This window comes from Arachis hypogaea, chromosome 17 (genome assembly GCF_003086295.3).
Source record: "Arachis hypogaea cultivar Tifrunner chromosome 17, arahy.Tifrunner.gnm2.J5K5, whole genome shotgun sequence".
In the NCBI taxonomy this organism is placed as follows: Eukaryota; Viridiplantae; Streptophyta; class Magnoliopsida; order Fabales; family Fabaceae; genus Arachis; species Arachis hypogaea.
In genome coordinates, this window is record NC_092052.1 from 27285090 (window position 1) to 27311525 (window position 26436).

At 34.7% G+C, this 26436-nt stretch overlaps 2 protein-coding genes across 2 annotated transcripts; one reads left to right on the forward strand and one right to left on the reverse strand.

Annotated features, from left to right (window-relative positions):
• Positions 1–774: 774 nt before the first annotated feature.
• LOC112764527 (selT-like protein) lies at positions 775–3899 on the forward strand. The gene is made up of 4 exons (XM_025810184.3): positions 775–1036; positions 1107–1186; positions 2220–2538; positions 3550–3899. The coding sequence occupies exons 1-4, from the start codon at positions 863–865 to the stop codon at positions 3664–3666; spliced, it is 690 nt and encodes a 229-aa protein (XP_025665969.1). The 5' UTR covers positions 775–862; the 3' UTR covers positions 3667–3899.
• Positions 3900–3993: 94 nt separating this feature from the next.
• LOC112764526 (internal alternative NAD(P)H-ubiquinone oxidoreductase A2, mitochondrial) lies at positions 3994–8457 on the reverse strand. Its single transcript, XM_025810183.3, has 9 exons — positions 7764–8457; positions 6489–6702; positions 6215–6375; positions 6059–6124; positions 5606–5769; positions 5074–5188; positions 4756–4935; positions 4474–4636; positions 3994–4365 (listed from the first exon to the last, which is right to left on the reverse strand). The coding sequence occupies exons 1-8, from the start codon at positions 8226–8228 to the stop codon at positions 4484–4486; spliced, it is 1518 nt and encodes a 505-aa protein (XP_025665968.1). The 5' UTR covers positions 8229–8457; the 3' UTR covers positions 3994–4365; positions 4474–4483.
• Positions 8458–26436: the final 17979 nt, after the last annotated feature.

A 26436-nucleotide genomic window follows, 5' to 3' on the forward strand; every position in this document is an offset into this window, starting at 1 on the left:
TACGACGATAATGCTTTGTCTTCGAAATGAGAAATAGAAATCTGAAAAACCTAGAAGAATATTGAAACAATACCTTCAATAATGTTTCTTCGTTCTTTTTGGTATTTTTTGATGGAGATTTAGATGTTTTCTTCTTGATTTCTTCTAGTTTTCACGAGGAGTTTGACAATTTCTTCACAATTGCAGTTGGTTTCGAACGAGGCTTGAATCTCGAGGGTTAGGGTTTTGATTGAGGATGAAGAGGAAGAGTCGTTTATAATGGTGAGTAGCGCGTTTTGGAAACATGAAACGGTTGAGTAACGCGCGTGTATCTACGCTCGAGTATGGGGAGTTTTAATGCGCGTGTGTTTTATTGAGCTTGGCCAACTTGTAGGACTTATAAGCCAAAAAGACTTATATGTGTAGCATGGCCTTAAAAAAAAGAAAAAAAGAAAAGAAATAACAGAAAATATCACACAAAGCCAATAAATTTATCGTAAAAAAAAAAAAAAAAAAACTTAACATAAGTATCAATAAAATAAAAAATTTTGAATTTGAATCCTCTAAATTTTAGATTTTTACTTTAAAGAATAAAATAAAATTTTGTATCATTAAAAATTTTCTTTCTTATATATTCTTTTGATCCCACTTATAAAATAAATAATAATAAATTATGCTTTATTCTCTAAAATTAAATTTAAAATTTAAAAAATTTAAATCCAAAAATTTCACATTAACTAAAAAATTACTCTTCACATTAAGTATTTAAATAGTCAATAAAAAGAATAAACTTGGTTAAATCCATCTCAGCTAATAACAGAGTGCGAGACTGAGAGCGCGAAGAGCGAAGGACGTTGCTCTCTTTGGTTTCCAGTTTTCAACGATGGATCGCGCTCAGCTTCTGCTTCTGGGATTGCCACTCTTCCTCTTCTGTTCCGACCTCTTATCCCTATTCATTTCTTCTCCGCCGTCGCCGCCACTCTCTTCGAAGCCCTCTCACCACCACCACCACCACCGACCAGCGATTGACCCTGCAACTGTAGAGCCCTCATCCGAGGTATCTATTATTTCAATTCTGTCAATTCAATTCAATTCTCTTCATTGCTTCTAATATACAATGATTTCAGAAACCGGAGACTACTATTGTTGGAGGTGTTGGACTTGGCAACACCGTTACGATCAATTACTGCTCCTCTTGCTCCTATAGGTCTATAAACTCTCCCTTAATCTTCTTGTCTCAATTTTTCTAAATTTTCTTTTTTTTTTTTTTTTCTAATTTTCATTTTCTTACTGTTGCTTCCATCGCTATTATTATTTATTAGTTCCTATCTATCTAATTTAGTTAGCTAGCAATTAGGAATGCTTTCTGACTAATTATCTCAAGCATCTTCCCTTTGTGTTTTTATTTTTTATTTTTTTCTTTCTTTTATTTCGGGTTTATGTATCAGTATGAAGATGTTATCGATATAAAACATTGCTGAGAGCCAGTTCATCTAAATAGTGATTTCTGGAGAATTAGGTTGTCGTTGGAAAATTTTTCTTATTTGTTCGAGATGAATTTCTAGTTTGTAGGTTCTTGAATTTATCAACATATTAGAGCAGGTAGAAGGAACAAAACTTTAGTTGGTATATTCTGTAATTCTAGTAAAATTTTGTATTTTGCTAGAGTGGCAAAGGTGCCAAAAGTGGAGAAAATTTGAAGAGAATTAATGTATTGGAAACTTAGAGATTTTAATTTTCTATACAAGATTTTCCACTTTTGGCTCCTTAGAGCACTCGTTGGAAAACTCTACAAAATTTTAAGAAAAAGGACCGGACCTTAGATTCTTTTGAGTCTTTTTTTTTTCCATCATATTTAGAGAATTCCATCGTAAATATTTTGCAATAGGATAGTAATATTGATATCCCTCAAAACTCAAAAGCCTAAAACCAAGCTAGCTGAACTTCATTACACTTCAAGCTCCAGATCTTCAATCTTTTCTGGCCATCTATTACACATTTCACACTTGCTTGATTTCGAATCTCTTAAATTGAAGTCCAATTCCTTTTTCATTATTTGTGGTGACATACTATTGAGGTGTGCATAAAAATAGCTCACCAACAGGAGTTACTAGATATCATTCCTTTTTATGCCTTTAAGTTTTCACCCTTAGTATTTAGTTCATTACTTTTGTTTGTTAGACATGGTTGTGCTTAGAATAGGGTAATTGGTATGAATGGGACATTGTGTTTTTGTGCAGGGGAAAAGCAGTAGCTATGAAGAATATGTTGGAGATTGCTTTTCCTGGTACTGAGTTTATTCTTGCAAATTATCCCCCACCTCTCCCAAAGCGTCTGCTAAGCAAGGTAGTCCCAGTTGTTCAAATTGGTGTCATAGGGATCGTAGTAGCAGGAGAACAGATTTTTCCAATGTTGGGTTTTGTTGCACCCCCTCCTTGGTATTATAACTTGCGTGCAAATAAGTTTGGAACTGTTGCAAGTACCTGGCTTCTTGGGAATGCCCTGCAGTCATTTTTACACAGCTCCGGGGCATTTGAAGTTTACTTCAATGGTGAACTGGTTGGTGCCTTACTTCTTTTTATGATCTATTTTCCCCGTAACTTCTATTATGTATTTCTTCACTATAGGAAGTTCTGATCATTCACTGTGGCAAATGCAACTCTCCTCATGACTTTTAACTGTTTTAGCACACGTCAGTCATATTCGATTGGCTAATACTATGACTAGTTCTAATATTTATTATATTATTTATTATGATTTTCACTGTTAGGAGAGTCCCCATTGGGAAACTTATAGCTACTAACTTATATCTTGCTAGCCCTATCATTATTTTTGTACAAAAATTTGCAACTTATCATTCTTTATTCATGGAAACTCCGTGTCTTCTGTTGAATGCATTTGGATTGTATAACTTTATGTATGACAATGTAAAACTAGATTATGATTTTCTGGAGAGTTAGCAGATTTAGAGTTGGGGGCATCGGGGAGTATCTTCCATCAATAACTTATAAAAAAAAAACATTTCTGTCAGTTATGCCACAATAATTGTTATTCAGTGAAATGCTTATAGCAACCTTCGTAGTTTGCAGTATCTATTTTATGATTGTTCGCATTTTTTCTCTCTAGTAATTGGGGGAGAGGTTTCCCACCTTGTGTTGAACTTTCAACTTATCAGGCATTTCGTTTTGCAACATAATATTTTCTTTATTAGGATTCTTGTGTTCCATCATTTTCAATTTTGTAATTTGTGATTATTGATGTTGGGTACTGGGGTATACCTTAGGGTGATGAACTATTCTTCTAAGTGTTGTTTCATTGATATTTCTTGATATCAATGATTGGGTTATTCAAGTTGCTTCCTCTAATTCTTATAGGGTTTACTTGTATAACCCCTAACAAATGGGACACTGGTAAATTAATTATGAAAACAAGGATGTATTCTCATCAATTAGAAAAATTCTTCTTGGTCAAACTTTGCCTCCCTATGTATCCTTTTGGATGGTAACATGTGTCATCTTCAATGCTTTTTAATTCTTCATAACCTGTTCTAAATCTTTGTTTCTTTTGAAGGTGTTCTCCAAACTGAAAGAAGGAAGGTTTCCCGGAGAAATAGAGTTGAAAAATCTGATTACCAAAAAGATGGCTAATTCTAGACTTGCAGATGGTGTGCCAGAATTGTGGCCATAGGTCATCTACATTTTGTTAAAGTTAGAATACAGAGCACAAATGATGGAACTGGACCTGCCTCTGCTTTGTAAAGTAGAGGTTGGTGTATAGATATCATAGGAATATTTTGTTACAATGTCTTTAGTTGTTTAAAAACTAGAATGTGAACTCTATACTGAAATGACCAAGTAATGCTGAGAAGAGTCCAGGAATTTAAGCTTCTTATTGGTGCAACTTGCACATCCATTCTAAAATTGAGACATTCTGAGAGCTTGTTATATTTTCAGCTACTGTGAATAGTTAATAGGTAATTCAGGCAAATATTAATCTATGTTGAAAAAAAATAAGTAGATTAAATTCAGGTTTTATCAAATTCATTAAATGTCATAACATTTGAGATGCTAAACACTTATCCAAGTGCAACTGTAGTGGGAGAGACACAAGAATTGACTTGTGAAACATTTTCACCGGAAATAATCTATTATCTATTGACAGATAGTATTATTGTGATCATACATTTGGTACCGTTTATAAACATGAAACGTTGAATTATTTATAGAATTGAATCATGACGTGCACATTTCTATGAATTAGTACAGTTCCTTCCTATCCACAAGACTGAATGGCTTTCCCGCTTTCCTAGTACATCCTCCAAAACTTTCCATGGTTTTTGAGATATCTCCACCAAACTCAAATTCACCTTATTGCTTTAAAAATAACCTGCAAAGCAGTCAATAGAGAAAATTACCATAATCAGGTCCTGCTAACATTACAAGTGTATCTGAAGAGGGTGAGGCTCAACTACCAATCATGCTGGAAGTACCTTACCTCAAAAATCCTATATTCTGCTTATATCACGACCAAACACAAATGTTGTAGCCCAGTTGATAGCTACATAGAATCTGTTCCTCCAACTGACAACGCGTGTCAGATATGCAGAACGCCAAACAAACCAACTGAGAAACCCTGCAAGAGATAACCCTTTTGCTTCCTGTAGAAGATACACAATTGAAAAGCACTACATTTAAGTTTCTAGAGCACAAGAAAAGAAAAAGGAACAACAATGATTAAAGTAAATATATAAATAAGAAAAAAGAAAAAAAAGAACACCTTGCTCTGTCTAAGGTCCACAAGAGCCTTGTAACTGCCAATGGTAGCCATGCTTCCAAGGTGCTTGTAAACAAATGGATCACCGAAATCCATGTCTTTGATGCTATTTGCGCGGCTTCCATTGGCTCTACCTATTTTGTTTAATAAGGCTGCTAAATATTTACCTTGCCTCTCTGCTACCTAAGGAATTAGGTAAGAATACATCAAATTGCCAACGAATTTTAGGAAGAGAACAAATAAAGGAATAGCACAACAGAAATAAATGGAAGATATCCACAATGAAATGTGCAAGACACTATTGAGCCAAACATCACTTACTTGGGCTAAAGCTGGAAGTACAGGTCTTCCAGTACTTTCTACAAATCCACTGCAGTCACCTATTGCAAACACATCTTGCACTGAAGGAACGCGGAGCCACTCATCAATGCCAATCCTGGGAACAGAAAAGATTTTCAGAATTTCCTTTAGGGTATGTTTCCAAGTTAGTTTTGGAGAGGAAGAGATGATAGGGAAGGTTTTGAGAATAAAGAGACTTCAATCTCCTTCCTTCCCATCCAAAATTAAAGCTCACAACACATACTCTTCGGATAATACTATTATAGCTAACAGAGAGACTTTAAAGGAAAATAGTAGAAGAGATTTACATATAGATGGTTTAAACACTGATAGTGCACTTAAGTATCATTTGATCTGTTTAGTCGACTACATCTAGTACGATAAGGCTTAGTTCTTGTATAATTTTGAAAAGTAATTTTTCTTTGACAAACTTGTCCTACTTTCTGATATGACAGGTCAAGGTACTAAATATATATAATGCAACAATGCGGCGTAGCCACTAACAAGAACAAACCTTCCACCAGGGGATTTAGGGAGATCCAAAGAGCGAACAATAGGTGATGGACCAACACCAGTAGACCATACAAGCAACCCATATGGAACCTCAGTACCATCATTAAGGATGATCTTCTTCTCTTGAACATCTTTTACAATGCCACGAACAAGACGAACCCCTGACTGATAGAAACTTCAATATTAGTAGACAATAAAACTAATACCGAAAAATTTGATATCTAGCCTGTCAAATGTCAATCAATTTTCAGCATACTGATTGATACTTATCTAATGGGTCCATCTGTTATGTGAAAAATTCCAAATGCTCTGCTAGAAGCAATTATAAAGGCCTTTTGGTAGTCTACCACAGATTTTTTGTTTTTGTTTTTTTTTTTTCCCTCTTAGAAAGAAATGGAATATCAGAGTTTTGAATATAAACAAGAACATTTTCAAACAATAGAGAGGAGCTCACCTTTGTCAACTGTTTGGTAGCATAGCGCCTAAGTCGGTCATCAAAGGAAGACAATATCTCATTTGCCTTTAAAAGCATAAATAACTTGGTTAACATCAACAATTACCTCCAAATACATAGAACAGTGATATCACATATCTAATGCTATAAGCATACCTCAATTAAAGTAACATGGATATAATCCTTCACGTGGGCATATCTCTGTCGGACATCTCTCATGATGAAATCACTGAGTTCACCACTGAATTCAACCCCAGTCGGACCACCTCCCACAACCACACAATGCAAAAGCCTTTGTTTTTCCTCTTTTCCGATCCCTGCATCCAAATCAAGTGCAAATTACATATGATGTATACAAACTTTTTTTTTTGTTTTTGTCAAATGTCAAATGACTTCGTCTTAAGGCTAGTATTGTAAGATTATGGCAAACCTGGAACATCTGACAACATCAAGTTCAGGAGCAACTTGCGACGGATTTCCTGTGCATGGTAAACTTCACGAAGAAAAATTGCATGCTCATAGACTCCATGAATTCCAAAAGTAGTGGGTTGTGCTCCTAATGCAATTACTAGCTTATCATATGAAATTGTAAACTTCCAAGGGTCTAATGTTTCCTCTCCTTCAGTTACAGTCTCGCAATGCACCTTCAGAACCACAAATTAGATTCTATCAACGTAAGCCTTACTGTTAGAACCAATGTTTCAACTAACCTAACATCATACCCTTTTGTTTGAGGAGAAGGGGAAGTAACAGTGAGAACATAGTATTGGAAATTCAACTAAGAAAGTAACTATTACAATTCATATTCTTCAGGAACTTATCATTGATCTAATGAGATCTTCAAAACATCCTCCTTTTCTTGTATTCCTCACCATGTATCCATATGAATCTTGAGAATCGATCCTCTCAAACTTAAATTTGCTAAATTGACTGAGAAGGTGGCTCTGGCATACTGACTTCTATGCACACCCCCAAGATCGAACTTATCATGAACACAAGAATTTCTTTTTCTTTTTTTGTAATGAAAATCAAGATCTAGCAAGTAGAGGTAGGGGGTATTTACTGAGCTCTACAGTCTACACATATCAAATTTATATCTCTCTGAACTGAGCTAGTTCAAAGCCATCAAGACTCACCAACTACCCATAATCAATAGAAAACCTCCCTATGTAGAGTTCCCTACCAACTAGGATTGAATGTCTTTAGAGGAATTTGAACCCACATCAATGGGAATAACAAATTAAGTTTCGAAACTTAATATTGACACAGGAATTACTTTGTAAGCATGATCGACTAACGAAATTGCAATATCCACATAGATAACTACCCAATTACCGATCATAATAATAGTTATCCACTATGATTTGTCAGTTTCCTACAGTTTATTGGTCGTGTAAGTGAAAAAAAAAAAAATTAATCCAATACACAATTATGAACATATTGAACTGAACCAGTTTTGTTTCCCTCACTTACAATTTTATTGGATAAAAATTGAGGTCTCGTTTAACCAGTTGGTTAAGGTTACCATTATAGTGATATTTAAACTTTCAATATAATAAAGGCATAGAAATTATTTATTCTTCCAAGTACGAATACAAACTTTCTATTTATAAATCATTAACCAGCTCAAAATCCTAAAAGTTACTAATCTCATATCTCATATATACAATATAATCATGAACAATTAACATAGAATTGCACATACCACATGGTGATCAGTATCAATGGAAGTACAATTGGCAAGGAAGAAGTAAGAACCGGGCTCTCTGGAAATGGCGGGCTGGATCCTAGCAATGGGTTCAGCAACAGATCTGAATTCAAGCGTTCCAACGCACGTTGACGCCAATAGAGGCGTGAACACCATGTGATTCCTCGGGGACACGCAAACAATGTCATAGATGTTAGGGTCAAGGCCCTTCATCAGCCGGCTACCGGCCCAACCCGTGCCCAGAACCACCACACGGGACTTCTCGTGGGCCTTGGTGGGCCCCAGGCCCACATGAGGGGCAAGGTAGTCGGTGTGGGTGTTAGTAGCGGTGGCAGTGGCGAAGTGAGAGAGGAAGGTGGAGAGAGGTGCATGGAAACGGTTAGTTACTATTGTGTTAAGTGTGTGGGGTTTTGATGAATATGAATATTGGGAAATTCTGGAGAGGTTGCGGAATACGGACATGGTTTGTGATTTTGTTTGAAGGGAGGGAGGGAGACGAGAGAATTAAAGAAGAAGGAGAAAGAAGAGCGAAGAAATTCCAGAAAAGTGGGGGTTTCAGACTTTGACTTCTGTTTTGTGAGATGAGAGAGAGAGCGCGGTTGGCGGGTTGTTTTGTTTGACGCTCGAGAAAGGATGCTACACTTGATTGATTACATACATTGATACACAGCATCGTCCCAAGGCATCCATTATTATTTGTGAAACAAAATTTTGGTTAAATAATTAAATTGGTTAGTTAAATTTTATATATTAGTTAAATTAATCTTTCAAATTTTCTTTTAGTCAAATTACTCTTTCAGATTTTCTTCTAACATCAATCAAATTCGTCAAAAATTTATAATTTTCACTCATTTGGGAGGTTATTTTTATCAAAATACTATGTATATATTAAAAATTAGGTGAAAACTCAGCTGAAATCGACTTTATGTGAAGTTGATATCTGAGAGTCGTTAGATGAAAATTTAGTCAAATCAGTTAAATTATCCAACGACTCTCAGATATCAACTTCACGTGAAGTTCACTGCACCTGAGTTTTCACCTAAAAATTAATCCCTTAAAAATTTACATGCAGTTATTTTTATGTGCATATAAGTTTTTACGTATATTTATATATAAATATATGTGTATAACTAATTTTTAATATATATTTTATATTTTAATATATTTTTTATATTAATAACTAATTTTAGTGACTAATTTTAGTATAAGTTTAGTATAATAATATTTTTATAATGGTTTTAAATTTTCACTAAATATTTTTACAACTTACACTTTTAAAAATATAGAATTAATGGTTAAATTAATTTCTGAAAAATAAGTCATTTTCTAAATTTGTTTATCAATTAAATTAGATTTTTAAAAATTATAAATTAATTATTTTTGTTTTTTTGTCACTTCTTAATAATTTTTATCAATGATTGATAAAGTAAAATATTAACCGATAGTATACATAATATATATCATATCTAATTAGATGCTAAACAAATATGTTTATTAAAATCTATTAATTTAGTCTAATTTTTCAATTATATAAACCTTAGTCCTAATTTAACCCATTGATAATTTTTTATAAATATATTTGTTCAACATTTAATTGAATATGTTAGGTGTCATATATAATATGAATTAACGTTTCATACTTCTATTTTATCAATTATTAACAAAAATATTAATTAAATAATTAAAAAATAAAAATAATTAATTTATAATTTTTAAATAATTAATTTAATTAATAATTTAAATTTGAAAAACGAATTATTTTTCTAAAACTAATTTAACTATTAACCTTTAAAATATCATTTGCTTCATTTGTTACCCTTTTTTTATTCCTTTGCTACTCTTATTTCCAAGATTTTCACTATCGAAGTTACTAAAAGGAAGTCAACAACATATTTTTCAATTTCTTATATTGGATTCATTTTCTGTATGTGTTGTCTTTTTAAAATTTTCGATTGTTTCAAATGTGAGATTTAAGAAAATATATATTTTGAAGCAATTGAGCTCATATATGAGCATCATCAGCATGGACAGCTCTTTAATTTGTTGTATTTGCATGTTAAATATGCGATAATTTTCGATATTTGTTTGACACACGTATTTTTTATGTTAAATTATATTTTAATAAAAAATAAAAATCTTTTTTAAATATGTTTGGATATAATTAAATATCTTCACGTATTAGTATGTTGTGTATCTAATCTTATTTTTAATATATATTTTTAAAATAAATTTAAAAATAGTATATATTATTAATTAATAAAACAAAAAATATTTTAAATATTTTATATAATTAAAAAAACATTAAAAAATTTATATTTTATATATATCATATTTTTGTATCCTATAAAATTTAAATTTATGTGTCCTCTTATGTCGTGTCATATCCTGTGTGTATCATAGACGAGGATTGTTAATATATTTAAAATTGTATTTTAAGTTTGTGGAGTTTAAATTTATAACGGATGAAATTTGATTGATGTTGGAATTTTTAGGACGTTAGTTAAGTAAAAAATTTGTATGTGTAATACAAAATATGAAACGAAGTATATAACTAGTATATTCGAAAATAAATTATTTTATTATATAATCAAGTTTTTTTTTTTCAAAAAAAAGAAAGAAAAGATATAGAAATAATTAAAACAAAATCTCTCTTGCCTCTACCAGAGTATTTGAAAACATGACCTGTTTTGTATATGCCTTACATTTGTAAATTTCACGTCGTTCAATAGCTGAAAAATGTTGGCACTTGGCACCACGGACAAGAAAAATTAGTAGCAGGTAATACAAATATCAATATGTCATCTGAGCGAAGAAACAAATGGTGGCATCATTAGACCGACTGGTTTTGGCACGTCACTGCTACGTGCTCCCCAAAAAAAATATTTGGATGCATACAAATACAATAAGCATACTTTAAATTAGAATGAGAAAGAAAAATCGATACGTTTAGTTTGGATAAATTTAAATTTTACTCTACTTTTATCATCAACTAAGAGTGTATACTCTTAAGTCTTAATAGTGTTAATTTATTTTTATAGTGTAAAATAATTTTATATTTATATTTTAATTACGTAATATTATATAATAAAAATAATTTATTTTTATATTGAGTATATAAATAAGGTGATTTTTTCTAAACTCATGCTAATTTTGTGGGTAAATTATCTATGCATATGTGTCTTCATCTCAGCCATTGATCAAGTAAAATTTTTAACCTTGCATTAATTGATTCAATAAATGTGTTTACACTACATTGTATTTTATAGTATTTACATTATACCACATAAGGTATTCATATTGTGTGCAATGTGCAAATAGTTGATTTTATAAATCCCTTTCTAAATACCAAAGAAATCAAAATCTTCCCCAAATACCATTTGAATGTGTACAGCTTCTTCTTCTTCTTCTACCTCTCAAAATACACTTCGAATGAACTGCTTCTTCTTCAACCTCACTGCTTCTTCTACGCTTCTTTCCACTGCTCCTTCTTTTCTACCCTTCCTGTAGGTGATGGGTGTGATTTTTCCGGCGACCCACTCGCAAAACCTTCTCTAAATACCCCTATAATGTTCACTGCTTCTTCTTCTACTATCTCACTGCTTCTTCTACCCTTCCTATAGGTGATGGGTTTGATTTTTCTGGCTACCCACTCGCAAAATCTTCCCCAAATATCTCTATAATGTCCACTGCTTCTTCTACCCTTCCTATAGGTGATGGGTTTAATTTTTCCGGCGACCCACTCGCAAAACCTTCCCCAAATACCCGTGTAATGTCCAGAGCTTCCTCTTCTATCACGCTGCTCCTCGACCTGTTCCTGTAGGTGAAGCGTTTGATTGTTCCGGCGACCCACTCACAAAACCTTCCCCCAAATACCGCTTTAATGTCCACAGCCTCTTGTTCTACCTCATTCCTCTGATTTCTTTGGTGACTCATCTTTATTGACAGATTTGCCCGAACCCCGTCGAAGACCCTGCCTACTGCTTATTTGTCTAGGGTTACGCGGGTGTCCTATTCTGTGATTCACAGGCAGAGTGAAGTATTTCCGAAACCGTCGAAGAACGTAACTCATCCCCTTTCCGGGAACGGTTCCGGCGATCGACGTGCAAAACCCTCTCGAAAAACCATTGTAAGGCCTGCTGCTTCTTCTTCTAGGTAATTCGTTTGTTTTTGTTGTCGATTTTGACAACCAATTTTGTGTGATTTGTTTTGATTTTCACTTTCTATAATCACCGTTGATCGAAGCAGATTGTTTCAATTTTGAATGCAATAGTTGATAATAGTTGTTCATGGTGGTGTTTAATGTTAATCAGATTGATGGCCAGTGATGCATGCTCCTCAAACACGAGACGAGGCAGAGGCGAAGTAGGCGGAGAACAGGAACTGATAGCTGGATATGCAAGTTCAAGTTCGCTGCAACCTGGGAATGTAAAAGATGGTGTGGCCCTAAAATGCTTCTGTGAAAAATATGCCATCTGTTACATGTCAAAGACAGACACCAATCCGAATAGGCTATTTTTTGGATGCCCATTGTTAAAGGTAAGGACCCAATTCTTTATGTATGATCACTAAGTTTATGCTAAAATTGGGTTGATTTTGAATTTTTGGAATGGAGGTTTAGAATATAGATTTTGGTTATTTTCCCTAGCTCAAGTTGTTGTGAATGTGATTTTGAATTGTTTGGAATGGCATGCCTATTGGTTATGAAAATGATTTGATTTTATAAGCGATATGCTGTTAAAATGGGTTGATATTCCATATGATTTGATATTGATGCTGGTTAATTTTGAAGAATGATCGAGAACTGGAAAAAAGTTGATTTATTAAAAACAGATGTACCTAGATTAAAAATGTTGATTTTGACATGAATTCACATGGAACCTGATCTGATATAAAAAATGGCTTTAAAATTTGAAAGGATTTTTAATATTTAACCTTTAGGGATTAATTACAGTCACATATGTGGATTAGATTGAATTGGAGTGTTTTGTACCACCATACATTCATTGTATTCTATTTGATTTAGGTGATAAAAGCACAATGCAAATTCTTTCTCTGGGTTGATGACCACATTGTAAGGGTCAGAGCGGGGGAGGCTACAAGGGGATCGGGTGATGGGAAGCGGAATCATGTTGAAGAACATCTGGGAATGGATAACCTGATAGCACATGTAGAGGAAAGAATAGTAAACATAGAGAAGCTGCTGAACAAGAAAAGTAGAGAAGCAGAGTTGAGGAAGAAGACTAGAGAAGCAGCTACAAGAGAGATGGAGGCTTCATCAACAAAGTCTAATGATTAAATGAAAACCAGAACCTGAAGCACCTCTATTAGGTTCAGAAACTTAAGAATAATTGCCTTCTATCTGAATTTTTCTACTAGAATGTAGACACACAATTGCTTGAAGCTTTTAAAGGAAAAATTATCGATGACTTTTTTTTATATGGGCAACATGGTTGGAAGTTGATTATGTTTCTAGTTACATGTTCTTGTTTTACCTATACATACATATACATTTTATGTTATATATTTTTGTGAGTGAGTTATCGAAGTGCCCTACCAATTTCAATAGCATATGAAGGCTAATATGTTGTAGTAAGTCAGTCCGAATACCAGAAAGAAACAACCTTTTTTTTAGTGACATGAATGCTGAATATTGCAGTCATGTTATAACTCAATGTTCAACAATTCTGTAAGAGTAGGAAGGAGAATGGCATGACTATATAGACTGATGATTTGGTGACTTCCATGACAAATCATGCTGCCACCACAATAGATAATTGACACGATCTGTTTTTCTTCTAATATACTAGTGTGCAGCATAAATATGGACATATGAGAGAATGAAGAAGCTGAAACTAAACCAGAATTTTATGTTAGGCTTGGGAAAATGGGTGAATTGCAACTTGTTAGTCAAGTTTAGTTGCTTTCCTTTCCGAAATTTTCCTGCATAGGTTTTCAAATTCCTAATCCCTTGAACCTAAATAAATGTTAACACTGCTAGTTTATCTAACCATGATGATTGGCCACTACTTGGTTCTAATATACGTCATTTGTTCAGCAAAAACTGGATTGCCATTTATTATTAACTCTCAGGTTTTGTAATTTTGATGATTGTTATTTTCGCATTGTAGAAAAATTGTCCTAGCAACAAATTTTGCCGAGAGTAGCATCACCATAGATGGTGTGGTGTATGTCATAGACTGTTGTAAAGCAATTGGGACCAGCTATGATGCTTTAAATAAGCTAGCCTGTCTGTTACCATCATCGATTTCAAAGGCTTCAACTCATCAGGTATTGAATTAGTAGATCATCATCTTTATCCCCTTGCAGATGATGTTTAATGCTCAAAATGAAACATTTGTTTTTTTCTATAACCGGAGCTTGCCACTATTGCTGAATCCTTTATTTGCTAAATTTGCTTGACTTTACTGCCTTCTTCCTACACTTTATTTAATTACTCTTACTTTGTAAGTCAAAGTCAAAGAGAGAGTGCTAATGGGTTTATAATTTCAGAGACGTGGCCGTGCAGGTAGAGTGCAAGCTGGAGTATGTTATAGTTTGTTATAGGGTGCTAACGGCTTATTTCAGGTCTTACCATGTACTGGGCTGATATGTTTTTCTTCTTATATAGTAATATTGAATGAGTGTATGGCTTATTGCAGGTCTTACCATGTACTGGGTTTGGTTGTGCCATCATCCGAGACAGTAGCGGTGTCTACAATTGTGGTCCTGAAATGTGTGACCATCATGTAAGTTTGTCTTCTAACTTATTTCAAGTAGTTTCATCATCATGCCCGTTTATATGTCATCATTTTTGGTGGAATCGTGTTACATAGGGAATAAGATGTCGATTTATAGGTCGATTTTTGTATTCATGTGTGGATTCATGATCATTCCCGCTGAGTTGTTGTTAGGAATTAAGGTGTTTTATAGTAGAATCGTAAATGTGATCGATATTTTTTCTCCCAGTGTTAGTTACTTTAATTAAGTGAATATTTAGTCTTTCTGATGTAGTTGGGATTGGGCTCGGTGAACTAACCTGGAAAAACATTTATTTTTTGGTAGTTCTATTCTCTCTAAAAGTAAAGTAGGCTAGCTGCCAATTTGGGCCAGCAACCAAAATAATTAGTAGATAATTCAGCTGAGGACTAATGCATCATGTGGCTTGAAACCGGTTAAGCCCAACTTTTTCCGGAATTTTAAGCCAAACTAAGATTCTCCAGGTAACTATTTATTTCATTCATGTCTCTGTCTACACCTACCATGCTCATTATTTGTTTGAATAGTAGTTTTTTGTTTGAATATCAGTTTTTGGTTGAATATCCGCGTAAAATGTTTGTTGGTTAACTGATATCTGTCACGTAATCTATATACTACCATGGTTACAAATAGAATAACACCATTATAAATCTCCTATACACGAGGAACACTACATGACACATCGAATTAGCTAGAATGAAGTTGTTATAGAACCATTTGTCTTAATTTTGGGCCTTTCAAACAAATGTAAAACATATAAAAGATTAACTGAAATAACAAAAACTTAGAATTAACCAATGTTATAACAATTAATACTGGATTTCATAAACCAAATGTAAAAACATAAAGAACAACAACCAGAATACTAAACAAAGACGTTCAACAAAGTTCCACAATACATTTAGTTGGAGTAGATTTAAATGTCAATTATTTCTAAACCGGAAAGATCCCTTCAAAATATTTCAGTGTAGACCTAACTGTGATCGGGTGTGGCATTCCTGGGTCTCGCCATGCTTTCCTCACCAATAGATTTATAGTGCCATGTTGATTGTCATATTCTGCCAACACAAGCTCTCGGTACCTGTAATTGACGAGTAACTCTCTTTCCTTTGAATTGTTCACCAACAAAATTAGGTTATCATCCACAAATAGTATTGGATTTTCCCTGATGCTTCGACTCGCAAACCTGTAGTATTGCTGTAATGTTTTGTTTCCACCGGCGTCCTCATTCAAGTGCCAAATTGATGCGACATAACCAAATTCATTGTGTGTATGAGCGAGAAGTGCAACTTTCTCCTTGTGGGTCAGTAAATTGTTAACCGTATATGTTGCACCTAAAGGTATAGACACCTCGCTAAAAGATTCATCTTCGACACTGTAACATAAAACAGACTTGGGTGTAGCATAACTATCTCCTGTACCAGTAATCCAATATGCATGACCATTATGAAAAACAGAGTTAGGGTCAATTTTTTCTACACCAGGAAGACAATTAACACATTGAAACCATGTAGAACGTCTTGAACAATATCTAGAGAAAAAAACATAGGCATCAGCTATGTCCCTTTTGCACATATGAATGATGTTGAAAGCATCTGTGCTTGGGACATGACCGAAACCATATGCTGGGAAATATGATCTATCGTGGTCCCTGTGGGGTCCGAAATTTCTCTAGATCGTTGTGTTGTTGGATTCCATACCAGAAGTCTTGTGTCGTCTTGTCCACGGGAGAACTTGAAACATATGATCCCGTTTGACACTCCCACAATACGAAACCACCCATCGATGTCAACTCCGAAAGGTTGCTGAACAGGAACTTCTTCTCCGAAAGCAGCATCCACTACAAATAGTGAATCTGAACCCATTAACAGTAGTGAGTATCTAACATGAAACAAGAGATGTTGATCTAACACCTTCTGCCTTCGCATGTGTTGTATGCATGTTTCTGGTTGGCTCAGGCGTCGGAGCCAGAATTTATTCAAGCACATACATCTTCCTACAACTTTGGCACTACTTCGCAAGAAGATTTCCTGCAACAGTTCATCCGGAACAACGGAAGATAATTTTGTTGGAATTTAGTCATTTTTCTCGAGGCACGTTTGGTAGTCTTGGTTTTTGGTACGTTTATGTTTGGTGTATTTTTTGTTTGGTTGAAGTCTCTGGTTTGCTTATAAGTAATGAACTTCAATTTCTCTAACTTATTAATTGTTGTCATATGTTTCATCCAATGAGAATTTTAAATGGAAGAATATTGTGTTTACCGGTGTTATTGTAACCAGTTTGAACTAGGTGTTGTGTACCATTAAAATTGGCTCGTCTACCAAAGCCTTGGCTATGCTTGCAAATAAATTATGTGGGAGTTCCAACATTCTACTTTTCTCTGATTCTTTGTTTATCTAATTTGAAATTAGAAGCAGCCTCCAATTTTTTGTTGTATAGTGGAAAGACGTGCGAACCAAATCCATGTGTCCAGAAAGTGTTTTTACTTTATCTTGCTAACTGAGTCTCTATGTGTATTTACATTATCTAGGTAAATTAGTGAGTCATTGTTTACGTATCAACTTGATTTCCAATATTTTTCCTCTTATCGCACCATTAGAACCCCTCATCCTAAAGAACACCATGTCAGTCACAAATTAATCATCTCACACCATACACATTGAGTAGCACCATTTTAGTTTGCCATTTTCTGCATGGTGTATGTGGTTGTTTATCATTCTTGTTTTAGCTATAAAGCTTTTGTTAAACAAATTGGATGGATAATTTTTTTAATTTTTTGGGAGAAACTTACTGGAGATAACTAGTTTCTTTTATTGTTACCCTACTACTTAAATAGCACCCTTTTAGTTTGACACATGCTGCATGGTGTATGTGGTTGTTTATCATTTCTGTTTTAGCACTAAAGCCTTTGCTAAACCTGTTAGATTCACATATTTTGAATTTATTGGGAGAAACTTACTGCCTAAACGAGGTTTCTTTTTTTGCTACCATACAACTTCAATAGCACCCTTTTAGTTTGAATTTTTCTGCAGCTTTTGATAAACCTTTTACATTCACATTATTTTTGTGAGAGAAACTAACTGCCTAAATCAGGTTTCTTTTATTGTAACCATACAAACTGTATAGCACCCTTGTAGATTGACATTTTCTGCATCGTGTCTGCGGTTGTTTATCTTTTTTTGTTTTAATTGTGGTTCAAGGGCCCTAAAGCTTTTGTAAAAAAAATGTGTGACTATGCACAGTATGCCCAAAAAACCCAATTTGAAGGTCAACGGGCCAGTGATAATGGACCTATTCAGATTTTAATATTTTATCAACATCCTACTTTCAAATTCTTTTTTACTTTAAACACTGAACCGACAGGGCTTCCAAATTAACACATAAGTATATGTGCTGAGGAATGATATCTTGTATCAAAATTATTTGCCTCAAAGTAAAGAAATGTAATGGCAAAAGTATTTGCCTCAAAATAAAGTCACACAGGTTCAAATCCTAGTAGTGGTGGGTTAGTGTGTGTGTGTGTGTGAGTGTGTTTGTATGACCCAAAAAAAAGACAGAGACATTCGATTTCTAGCAGTGGTAGCCAGAAATTTGTGTCTGTGAGTGAGTGTGTAGGAATGTATGTATGACCCAAAAAAAGAAAACACATATTTTATCAACATGCAGAATTGGAATAAACACATAATTCATGTGGATTACTATTTACTTGATTAGATGATGCTGTTCAAATATTTACAAACATATACCAACATTCACACAATGTTTCAAAAAGAGCATTATAGAGTAAATAACACAATTCCAAAAAATAGTTAACCATAAATACGTAACATATGAACTTTTAGAGATATCCAGGTGCCCGCTAGGATGATCCCTGGTTGACGGACGCGTCAGGGGAGGTTGTGGGTCGCTGCCGCTTACTAGGACCTGCGTCAGCCCCCCTACCTTGTTGCCTCTTGTTTACACTGTAGCAAAGTTCAAAAAATTAGGCATCACAATTTGATACATAACAATTTAGTGCAGAGAATAGTGCAATAGTGTTTTCTTACTTTGATTGCTCAGTATCTAGATGATGGTGCTCTTGGCTCGAACTGTGCGCCCTAAGGAACATTTCTATTTCGTACACTCTTAGTTGGGCCTCTTTGTTGAAGTAAGCCCCACACCTCGACTCTAGGTTGTGTACAATGTGTTCGGGCAACACCTTCGAGGCATACAGCTCGTCAACCACGCAGGGAGGTTCCTCTTTCCGATTTATGTCCCTGACGATCATGTAGAAGACACCCCAAGCAACGTACCTCAGCTCAACACTTAGCAAAGAAGATCGTCTATACATGCGTCGAATCCTCCCTATGTCAGCTGCTTTAATCCAGAACATGCCACCATCTCTCTTGGGCGTCAGGTGGAGGCAGTTGTCTTGAGTGACAATTAAGTAAAGATCCGTTGTAGTGTACCACTTGAATAGATGCACTATATGAGGTGGGAACTCGATGTCATCCTGTGGCGGAACAAGACAAAACCATGGCAAGTTAGTGTTCCAAAGGTTTTTTAACAGACGCATAACAACGAAACAAGAAAAAGTTGTGGATTAACGTACATCTGTTGCGAAGAGCCCGAAGACATAAAACCGGTTATACGATTGTTGTATGTTCCTTAATGCATTAACATACCTAACCAACATGAAGAAACAATGACAAATGAAAAACAGGGTAGTCAAACCTAAAAGAAGGGATGATTTATAGCCAAACATTTCGTGACTCTTTATTTAATTGGTTCTCTGCATGCATTTATGTAAATATGCTCAGTTTAATTCTTCACAGATACAGCTGTTATCAAAGGAGGTAGTAAAAGACTGAAGAAGATGCTTACCTGAATCCAGGTTCCATTCTTGTTTAATTACTGCGAAGATGGATGTGGTTGAATGGAGGGAGATGCCAAGGAAGTGTTACAGACGAAGAATAATTGATTAATGGGTGTTACTTTTTTTTCTTTTTTGCTATGTTACTATGTTAGTTGAGAATTTATTAAACTTTTTAATGTGAAATTAATCCAAACGTCGAATCAGTGGTAGTGGGTAGTTAATATTAGCCAATTCTTTGTGTTATCCTAATATTTGGAAAACGTAAAGTCCCGTTTAATTGATAATCAAAATATTTTGGAAATGTCTCGTTTATAAATTTGCAGATATCCCCTTTAATTGAATCGGTAATGTTTTCAAAATTGTTATCCCTTGCTAATACACGTTGTTGATAAAGAAAAGAAAATGTTATAAATAAATTATTTTTAAATATGAATTGAATTGCAAACTAGTTTATTTGTTATATACTATTAGATATCAAGAAAGCAAGCACCCAAATGATTTCAAAATTTTAATTTACCCAGTAAAGTTTGCTTAAACCAGGAAATATTTTTTAGTTTTAATTACGTTAATAATTAACATTGAAGAATTTAAATTTAAACACTAAATAGTTATCAAAATACGTAGTAATAGTCATAAAAAAATAATAACAGATACCCAGTAATCAAATGATTTCAAAATTTTAATTTAAATATTAAAAAATAAAACAGTTTGTTTCAACATTCAATCGGTTATATTTTAATTTAGCATTAATTGCGCTAGTAACAAATGTTGAAGAATTTAATTTTCAAAGAAAATACTAGTAGTTACGTAGAAACCCATTAATCAAATTAATTCAAAATTTTTATTTAATTCATAAAATGTGCTTCAACAACTTTGGTAACATTAATTGGGTTAATAGCAAACACTGAATAATTTTAGTTTCCTAGGAATTTATTTTTTTTCGAAGGCAAATTAATTTTTGTTGCGATTATCCTAAACCATAGGCATTGATGGAGGGGAATTTACGGGGAGTTATTGGGATAGAACGGAATATTTGATGAAGATTATCAAAAATGCCATGTTTTAATAGCTGATTTAAAATTTAAAATTTTTTTTATAAAACGCTGCGTTTTAATACCTCATTTTAAATTTAATTTTTTTTTCCTTCAAAAGCGTGCAACTTAAGTATCCTTCACTTTTCACTTTCCATCTTCCTTCGTAAAACACTGCTCCTTGTAATCCCAAGCTAACACACTTTGCTGCTGAAGGTTTCGACTCGAAGAGCTTTTTCTCCGTGAAAATCTCGACCAAGGTAAAACTCTATCCTAACACTTATCCTGATAGCGATCGGTTATTATCATCATCTTCACGCAATGTCCATGTAATAAAATTGTAATCGTAGTAAAATCAATATAAGCCACTTAAGGTTTTTTAAATGAATGAGTGACTGATTTGGGTTTGTCATTTGTTCATCAGAAAAGGATATTATGCATTTAGGTTTGCTTAAGATTGTTCTATTAAAGATTCAATAGTTAACGACATTCACCTGTTTCAACAAAATGAAGTTCGACTGTTTGTGAAAAAAATTCAACCACTTTCTTTCCAATACCAAAAACATGCATGTCTGTACATTTTGAATCGTAAGTGTCACTTGTATGAGTTTTTTTTACATGAACTCTGATTTAGTTCATTTTTAAACATTAACACTGTGTTACACTTGCCATAGATGACGTCTTCGAAGGACAAGGGTAAGAGAAAGCTACCGATGGATCCGGGTACCACACAGAAATACAAGTTGAGGTTTCTGAAGCCAATAATAAGGCCATCAATGTTCAAACTGGTAAATCACCTCCCTTGACTACAGACCTTTGAATTTTCTAGTTTGTGCGATGCTATCGATGTTTTGACCGAACTTGACCTATGTATAATAGTCATTACCTATAACTCCGGATGAGCTCCCAAACTGTACCCCGTACCTGGACCTGGTTGTGCCTGACGGAAGGAATAACCCCTTTCGGTGCTTTTGGTCGCAAGTCCAAAGTGGCAAAATTGCATTGACTCGTGGCTGGCAGGAGTTCTACCAGACGTACAAAATCAATCTGGACTCCATGCTCTATTTCACACACAAAGGAAACTCCAATTTCGAAGCCCGGATTGAGAATTCATACCAACTCCGTGATCTTGAAGAATCACCATATGTAAGGACTGGTGACTATCAAATTGTAAAGTGTATCAACATCCCTCCTTCTGCCAGTGCTAAAGCCGTTGCCGCTAAGGTAAAAACCAAGTGGCCCTTTTTTGTGATGGACCTAACTGCTCGCATGATGTCGTCGCGATTGTTGGTAAGCGTTAACTTATTGCAACCTGTTGTTTATCATTTTTTTAATTGAAGAAGCATTAAATTAGCTGATACTTACTGAAATATCTTGTGTTAAAATCAGCCGAATGTCCATCATCTCAGTCACTTCACTGGTCAGAGGTACCCTATCATCCTTACACATGGCCACATAGAGGTCGAAGCTACATATACAAGCTACAGTGGAAAAAGGGACGGTAGCTTCGGCGTAATTTCTGGAGGATGGGAGAACTTTGCTTCTTTGTGAAACTTCAATCCGGGTGGTGTAGGGATCTTCGAGGTGATATCCACTGAGCCAGTGATGATCATCCAGGTTCGATGCAGATAGGATGCCTTAGGATGAGGAACTGAAGGAGTAATACGCCTGTGTTTGACATGTTTGTCCATGTATGATGATAAAACTTATGCCGTAGTTTTAAGAAGTATGAAACTAGATTATCTGTTTCTTGGTTGTTGAACAATTATGTTGCCTTTTATGCATGTGATGAATTTGAAAACAAATTTGGGTATTAACTAAACCAGAATCGCATTCGCAAATGATGTAGGTTATTGTACGTAGTTAATTGAATATGTCATTTTAACTTGATGAGAAATTTTTTTTTTCAACATCAAATGGAAGAATGTCCCTTTTTTTTTGGAAATAATGCAAGAATGAATTTATTCCTGTGGAGATGAAACAGTTTTTTTATTTGTTGGCCTTTGATATACATTCAACTAATTTTTTTTCTCCCAAAAATTGATTAACCATTCTTCGTTGGAGAACTATTGTTTTTTTCTGGAATTTGGTTACATGAGAATTTTTTTGGTAATTGCACAAACGTTTTTTAAAAGATCTGGCCAAATCAGTTTATAAGACAAGAGAACCTCATGTTTTTTTTAATGTAACTTTTTTATTAATGAATCAATGTTGGGAAATTTATTGTATTTGGGCTTAGATCTAGTCAGGCTGAAATGTCGGATGTGGTGTGGGCTTTTTGTTATTGATTTTATTGGTCCATGATATGTTAAAGAAAAAACCCTATCTCGAGAAGGATGCACACACCAGTAATGTTTGATGGAAGCCATATGTCATCAGAGGCAGAGACTAGATATATTCGAAGGAAACCATAAGCGTGTGTCATTAGAGGCAGATCCATATTCATCAACAAAGTCAGTCGCCTCATACTCTTATATAGTCTTCCTTAGTCATCTGCCGTATCATGTTAGCGGTGGTGAGTTCCTTTCGGGGGTTCAAATACATCTCTTTATCGTAAGTTCTCATTCGTTTCCTCTTTGATTAAGAATACTGACTTTTTACATAATTCATTATAAGTAAATGCATGTTTCTCACTTGTAATTTTTTTTCCCCGATTTGAAGTCATATGGACAGTTGTTGAAACATGGGTAACACCAAGGAGTAGGTTGCGGCCACCTGGAAAGGAAATTGATGAAAAACCTAAAACCCATACGCAACAGGATTAGTTGTAGTTTGGTGGATCAATTTTTTTTTTCCGGGTATGTGAATGTATGATTTATTTGCGTCATTGATTGTGAATTTCTGTCTATGTTATTTTTTGATTCGTTGTTTGTGCAACCAGGTTGGTACTTAGGTCAAAGTTCAGGCCACCGTCTATCCGGAAATACTAACGGATGAGGTACATGCGGACAATAGTGACGATGATGGTCAATAACTTTTGCTGCAGCACGAAGGATGTATGAAGGCCCCATATACCTATACTGGAACACATATAAGCTAAAGAATCGCTACCTGACTGGAGCACTCAAAAATGATGCTAAGTGGCAATCTTCCTTGTTGCGGGTTAGATGAATTAGCTATCTGTAAACAGTGCCAGGAGCCGTTTTCCTTCCGCTAACTCTTGATGAATCGGTACGTTCTATTGTATTTAGCCTTGGGTATGCCTTTAGAAAAAAAATTGTACTAATTTTGTCCGGAGAAAACCAAATAAAAGGGGTTTTGTTTTATACTCTGAAATTCAAATTCGTTGGAATTACCAAGCGGAAATGAAATAAACGCAAAAGAGAGTAAGAAAGAAGAGGTTGGCGTTTGGTTGAATGAAGGTTTAGTATAGAGTTCTCAATTTACTGGGATTAAAGTCTATGTATTTTGTGGTATATACGTGTTAAGGTAAATCCTAGTTTAAATTCGTTGTGATCCATTACGGTGACTCAGATGTCGATTATTCGAGTTTGAGAAATTTCCGTGACGATCACTGCTGTGTAGGAAATGATTTTCCGATTCAGACGGTTGCGATCGTTACGAAAATTTCTCAAATTTAAATAATCGATCTCTGAGGTACTCGAACGAATCACCATGAATTTATTTTGGATTAACTTTTACACTTAAAAACCACAAAATATCCATGCTTTAATCCTAGGAATTCATCAATTCTGTGCCAACCTTCTTTCAACCAAATACTGATATCTTCTTTCATGCTCCATTTTCTTTTTATTTTATTTTCGGTTGGTAGTTCCAACAATATCAGATTTAACGGTTATCTATGACCTTCGTTACAAATTACGAACTAGCAACTGATTTTGTTATAGTGCTAGTAGCTTAACATTAATTAACACAGAATGTCATATTGGAAATTATTCTAACACATTCTCATCTACATGCATGAGGATGAGCCGGAGATGGAGGTACGCGTTCTGTATCAAACATTGATGCGGCGACGACGTGTCACAAATCGGTTAGTATCGGAATAGATAAATTTTATGTGTTTAGTTCATTCAATCACACACTATCATCTTCTTTCTTGCTACGTTTTACATTATTCTATCCCATAGACTCATTCCATGCTTGGATGGAACTTCCAAACCCATCGATTTTGATAGCCCATTTTCAGTTTCTATTTAAGACAATACAATAAGAAAGAATGAAGTGGGCAAAACCAACCTGAAACAATAAATAACACAAGGTTGTTGTTGTAGTGTACCCGTGAATTAACTATATATGTTGTTGCTGTAACTCCTTAATGACCGTCATATGCTTAATATAAATTATAACACTAGGTTGTTGTTGTATTGTCTTTGTAAATGCACTATTTCTGATGCTTCTATAACTGCTTAATGAGATTCATATGCTTAATATAAATTGATCAAAACTTTGTTTTTTTTTTTGTGCAAGAGGCGACTGTGGATTTTGGGTGACTACATGGGTGAGTTGCATGTTCAAATGGCTGCATAAATCAAGTAATTATGATGTTGCAGTCTTTGCTTTCTTGAAATGTCTTCACATGTATTTTTGTTACAGTGATTGTTTATTAAATTTTAATATCAGGTATTTATAGTCTACAATGTGACGGATGCCAGATGAAAATATTTTGGAAACGTTCAGGCAGAAATCCCAGGAAGCAAAACCCTGCCTATCAAAGTCATACTGTAGTCAAGTGGCTGAAAACATAGAAAGATTCACTAATGTTAAACTTAACGGAAATGTCCACAGGGTTTCATACCTTTATTGTTAGTAATGTTATCTTCTGTCAATATTGATAAACCCATATTTCATGAGTTCTTTTGTGCTTAATTTGAGTAATTTATTCAATCCTCCACCTACTTATTCATATTAACTGCATGGTTTTACTCTCCCCTCCTTATTATGTCATATTGTAAAAAAACATGTTTCCTAAGCTTTAAAAATTAATTATTTTAATTACCTTTATTTCCATTCGATGCCGTGATTAGTGTGTTGAGTAGTTTCAAATTTTCTAAGGCAGAATGACTTAAAGGATGAAAAAGGAAACATACTAAAATGGAAGGAGAAAGCAAAACGAAGCTTTAAGGAAACTGGTATCCACGCGATCGCATGGACGACGCGATCGCGTGCCAAGCACGAATCAGCAGCGACGCGGCCGCATGACTTCCGAGCCTGCCACTTCCTAACCCAAAAGGAAGGAGACGACTTGCTCTGCATTCAAAGGCGAAAAGCAACTCAATTGAATGACGCGACCGCGCGCCTTAAGCAGAACGCACATGACGCGGTCGCATGACTGACGCGACCGCGTGGCAAGGAAAAGCTCCAAATGACGCGACCGCGTGACCCACGCGGACGCGTGACAGAGGCCACGTATCAGAATTTACAGAATGCGCCCCCAGCGATTTCTGAAGCCCTTTTTGGCCCAGATCCAAGTACAGACAGCATAGACCAGAGGTTATAAAGTGTGGGAATGCACCCATCCAAAGAGAGCTCGCATATTTTACTTTTCAATGATTTAGATTTAGTTGAGAGGGAGATCTTCTCCTCTCTCTCTTTTAGGATTAGGATTTAGGATTTCTTCTTGCTTTAAAAGTGACTCTCAATCTAGGTTTTACGTTCCTTTGTTTTAGCTTCCTTTTACTTTTATTTATTCCAGCACTTGAATTGATTAGTGAATTTATGAATTTCATCCATGTTACAGATTGTTATCTGAATTAATAATATTTGAGGTATTTTCAGTTTATGATTGTTCTCTTTGATTTAAGTTACCATTGCTTCCCATCTAAGGATATTTTTATTATTCTAGCAATTTTACTTTTTCCCCTTTTGGTCCTGGTTAAGAATTCAGTAACTCAACAGTTATTAAACTCAACTTAATTGATAATCGTTATCTTGCTAATTGAGCTGAACTTAAGTAATCCCAACCTTTTCTTAAGAAATAAATAGGATTCAAAGGTCAATTTAATTAGTCCCTTGACTTTCCGTTGCCCTAGTACAGGTTGATCAAGTGGAGTTTAGATTCAACTTT

Coding starts and splice junctions, on each gene's coding strand:
- LOC112764526 (XM_025810183.3), bottom strand. CDS start 8,228: ATGTCCGTATTCCGCAACCTCTCCAGAATTTCCCAATATTCATATTCA. Junction 6,703..7,763: donor TTGATACTGATCACCATGTG/GTATGTGCAATT, acceptor GTGGTTCTGAAG/GTGCATTGCGAGACTGTAAC. Junction 5,189..5,605: donor CCTAAATCCCCTGGTGGAAG/GTTTGTTCTTGT, acceptor TTCTGTTCCCAG/GATTGGCATTGATGAGTGGC.
- LOC112764527 (XM_025810184.3), top strand. CDS start 863: ATGGATCGCGCTCAGCTTCTGCTTCTGGGATTGCCACTCTTCCTCTTC. Junction 1,037..1,106: donor CTGTAGAGCCCTCATCCGAG/GTATCTATTATT, acceptor CAATGATTTCAG/AAACCGGAGACTACTATTGT. Junction 1,187..2,219: donor TGCTCCTCTTGCTCCTATAG/GTCTATAAACTC, acceptor GTTTTTGTGCAG/GGGAAAAGCAGTAGCTATGA.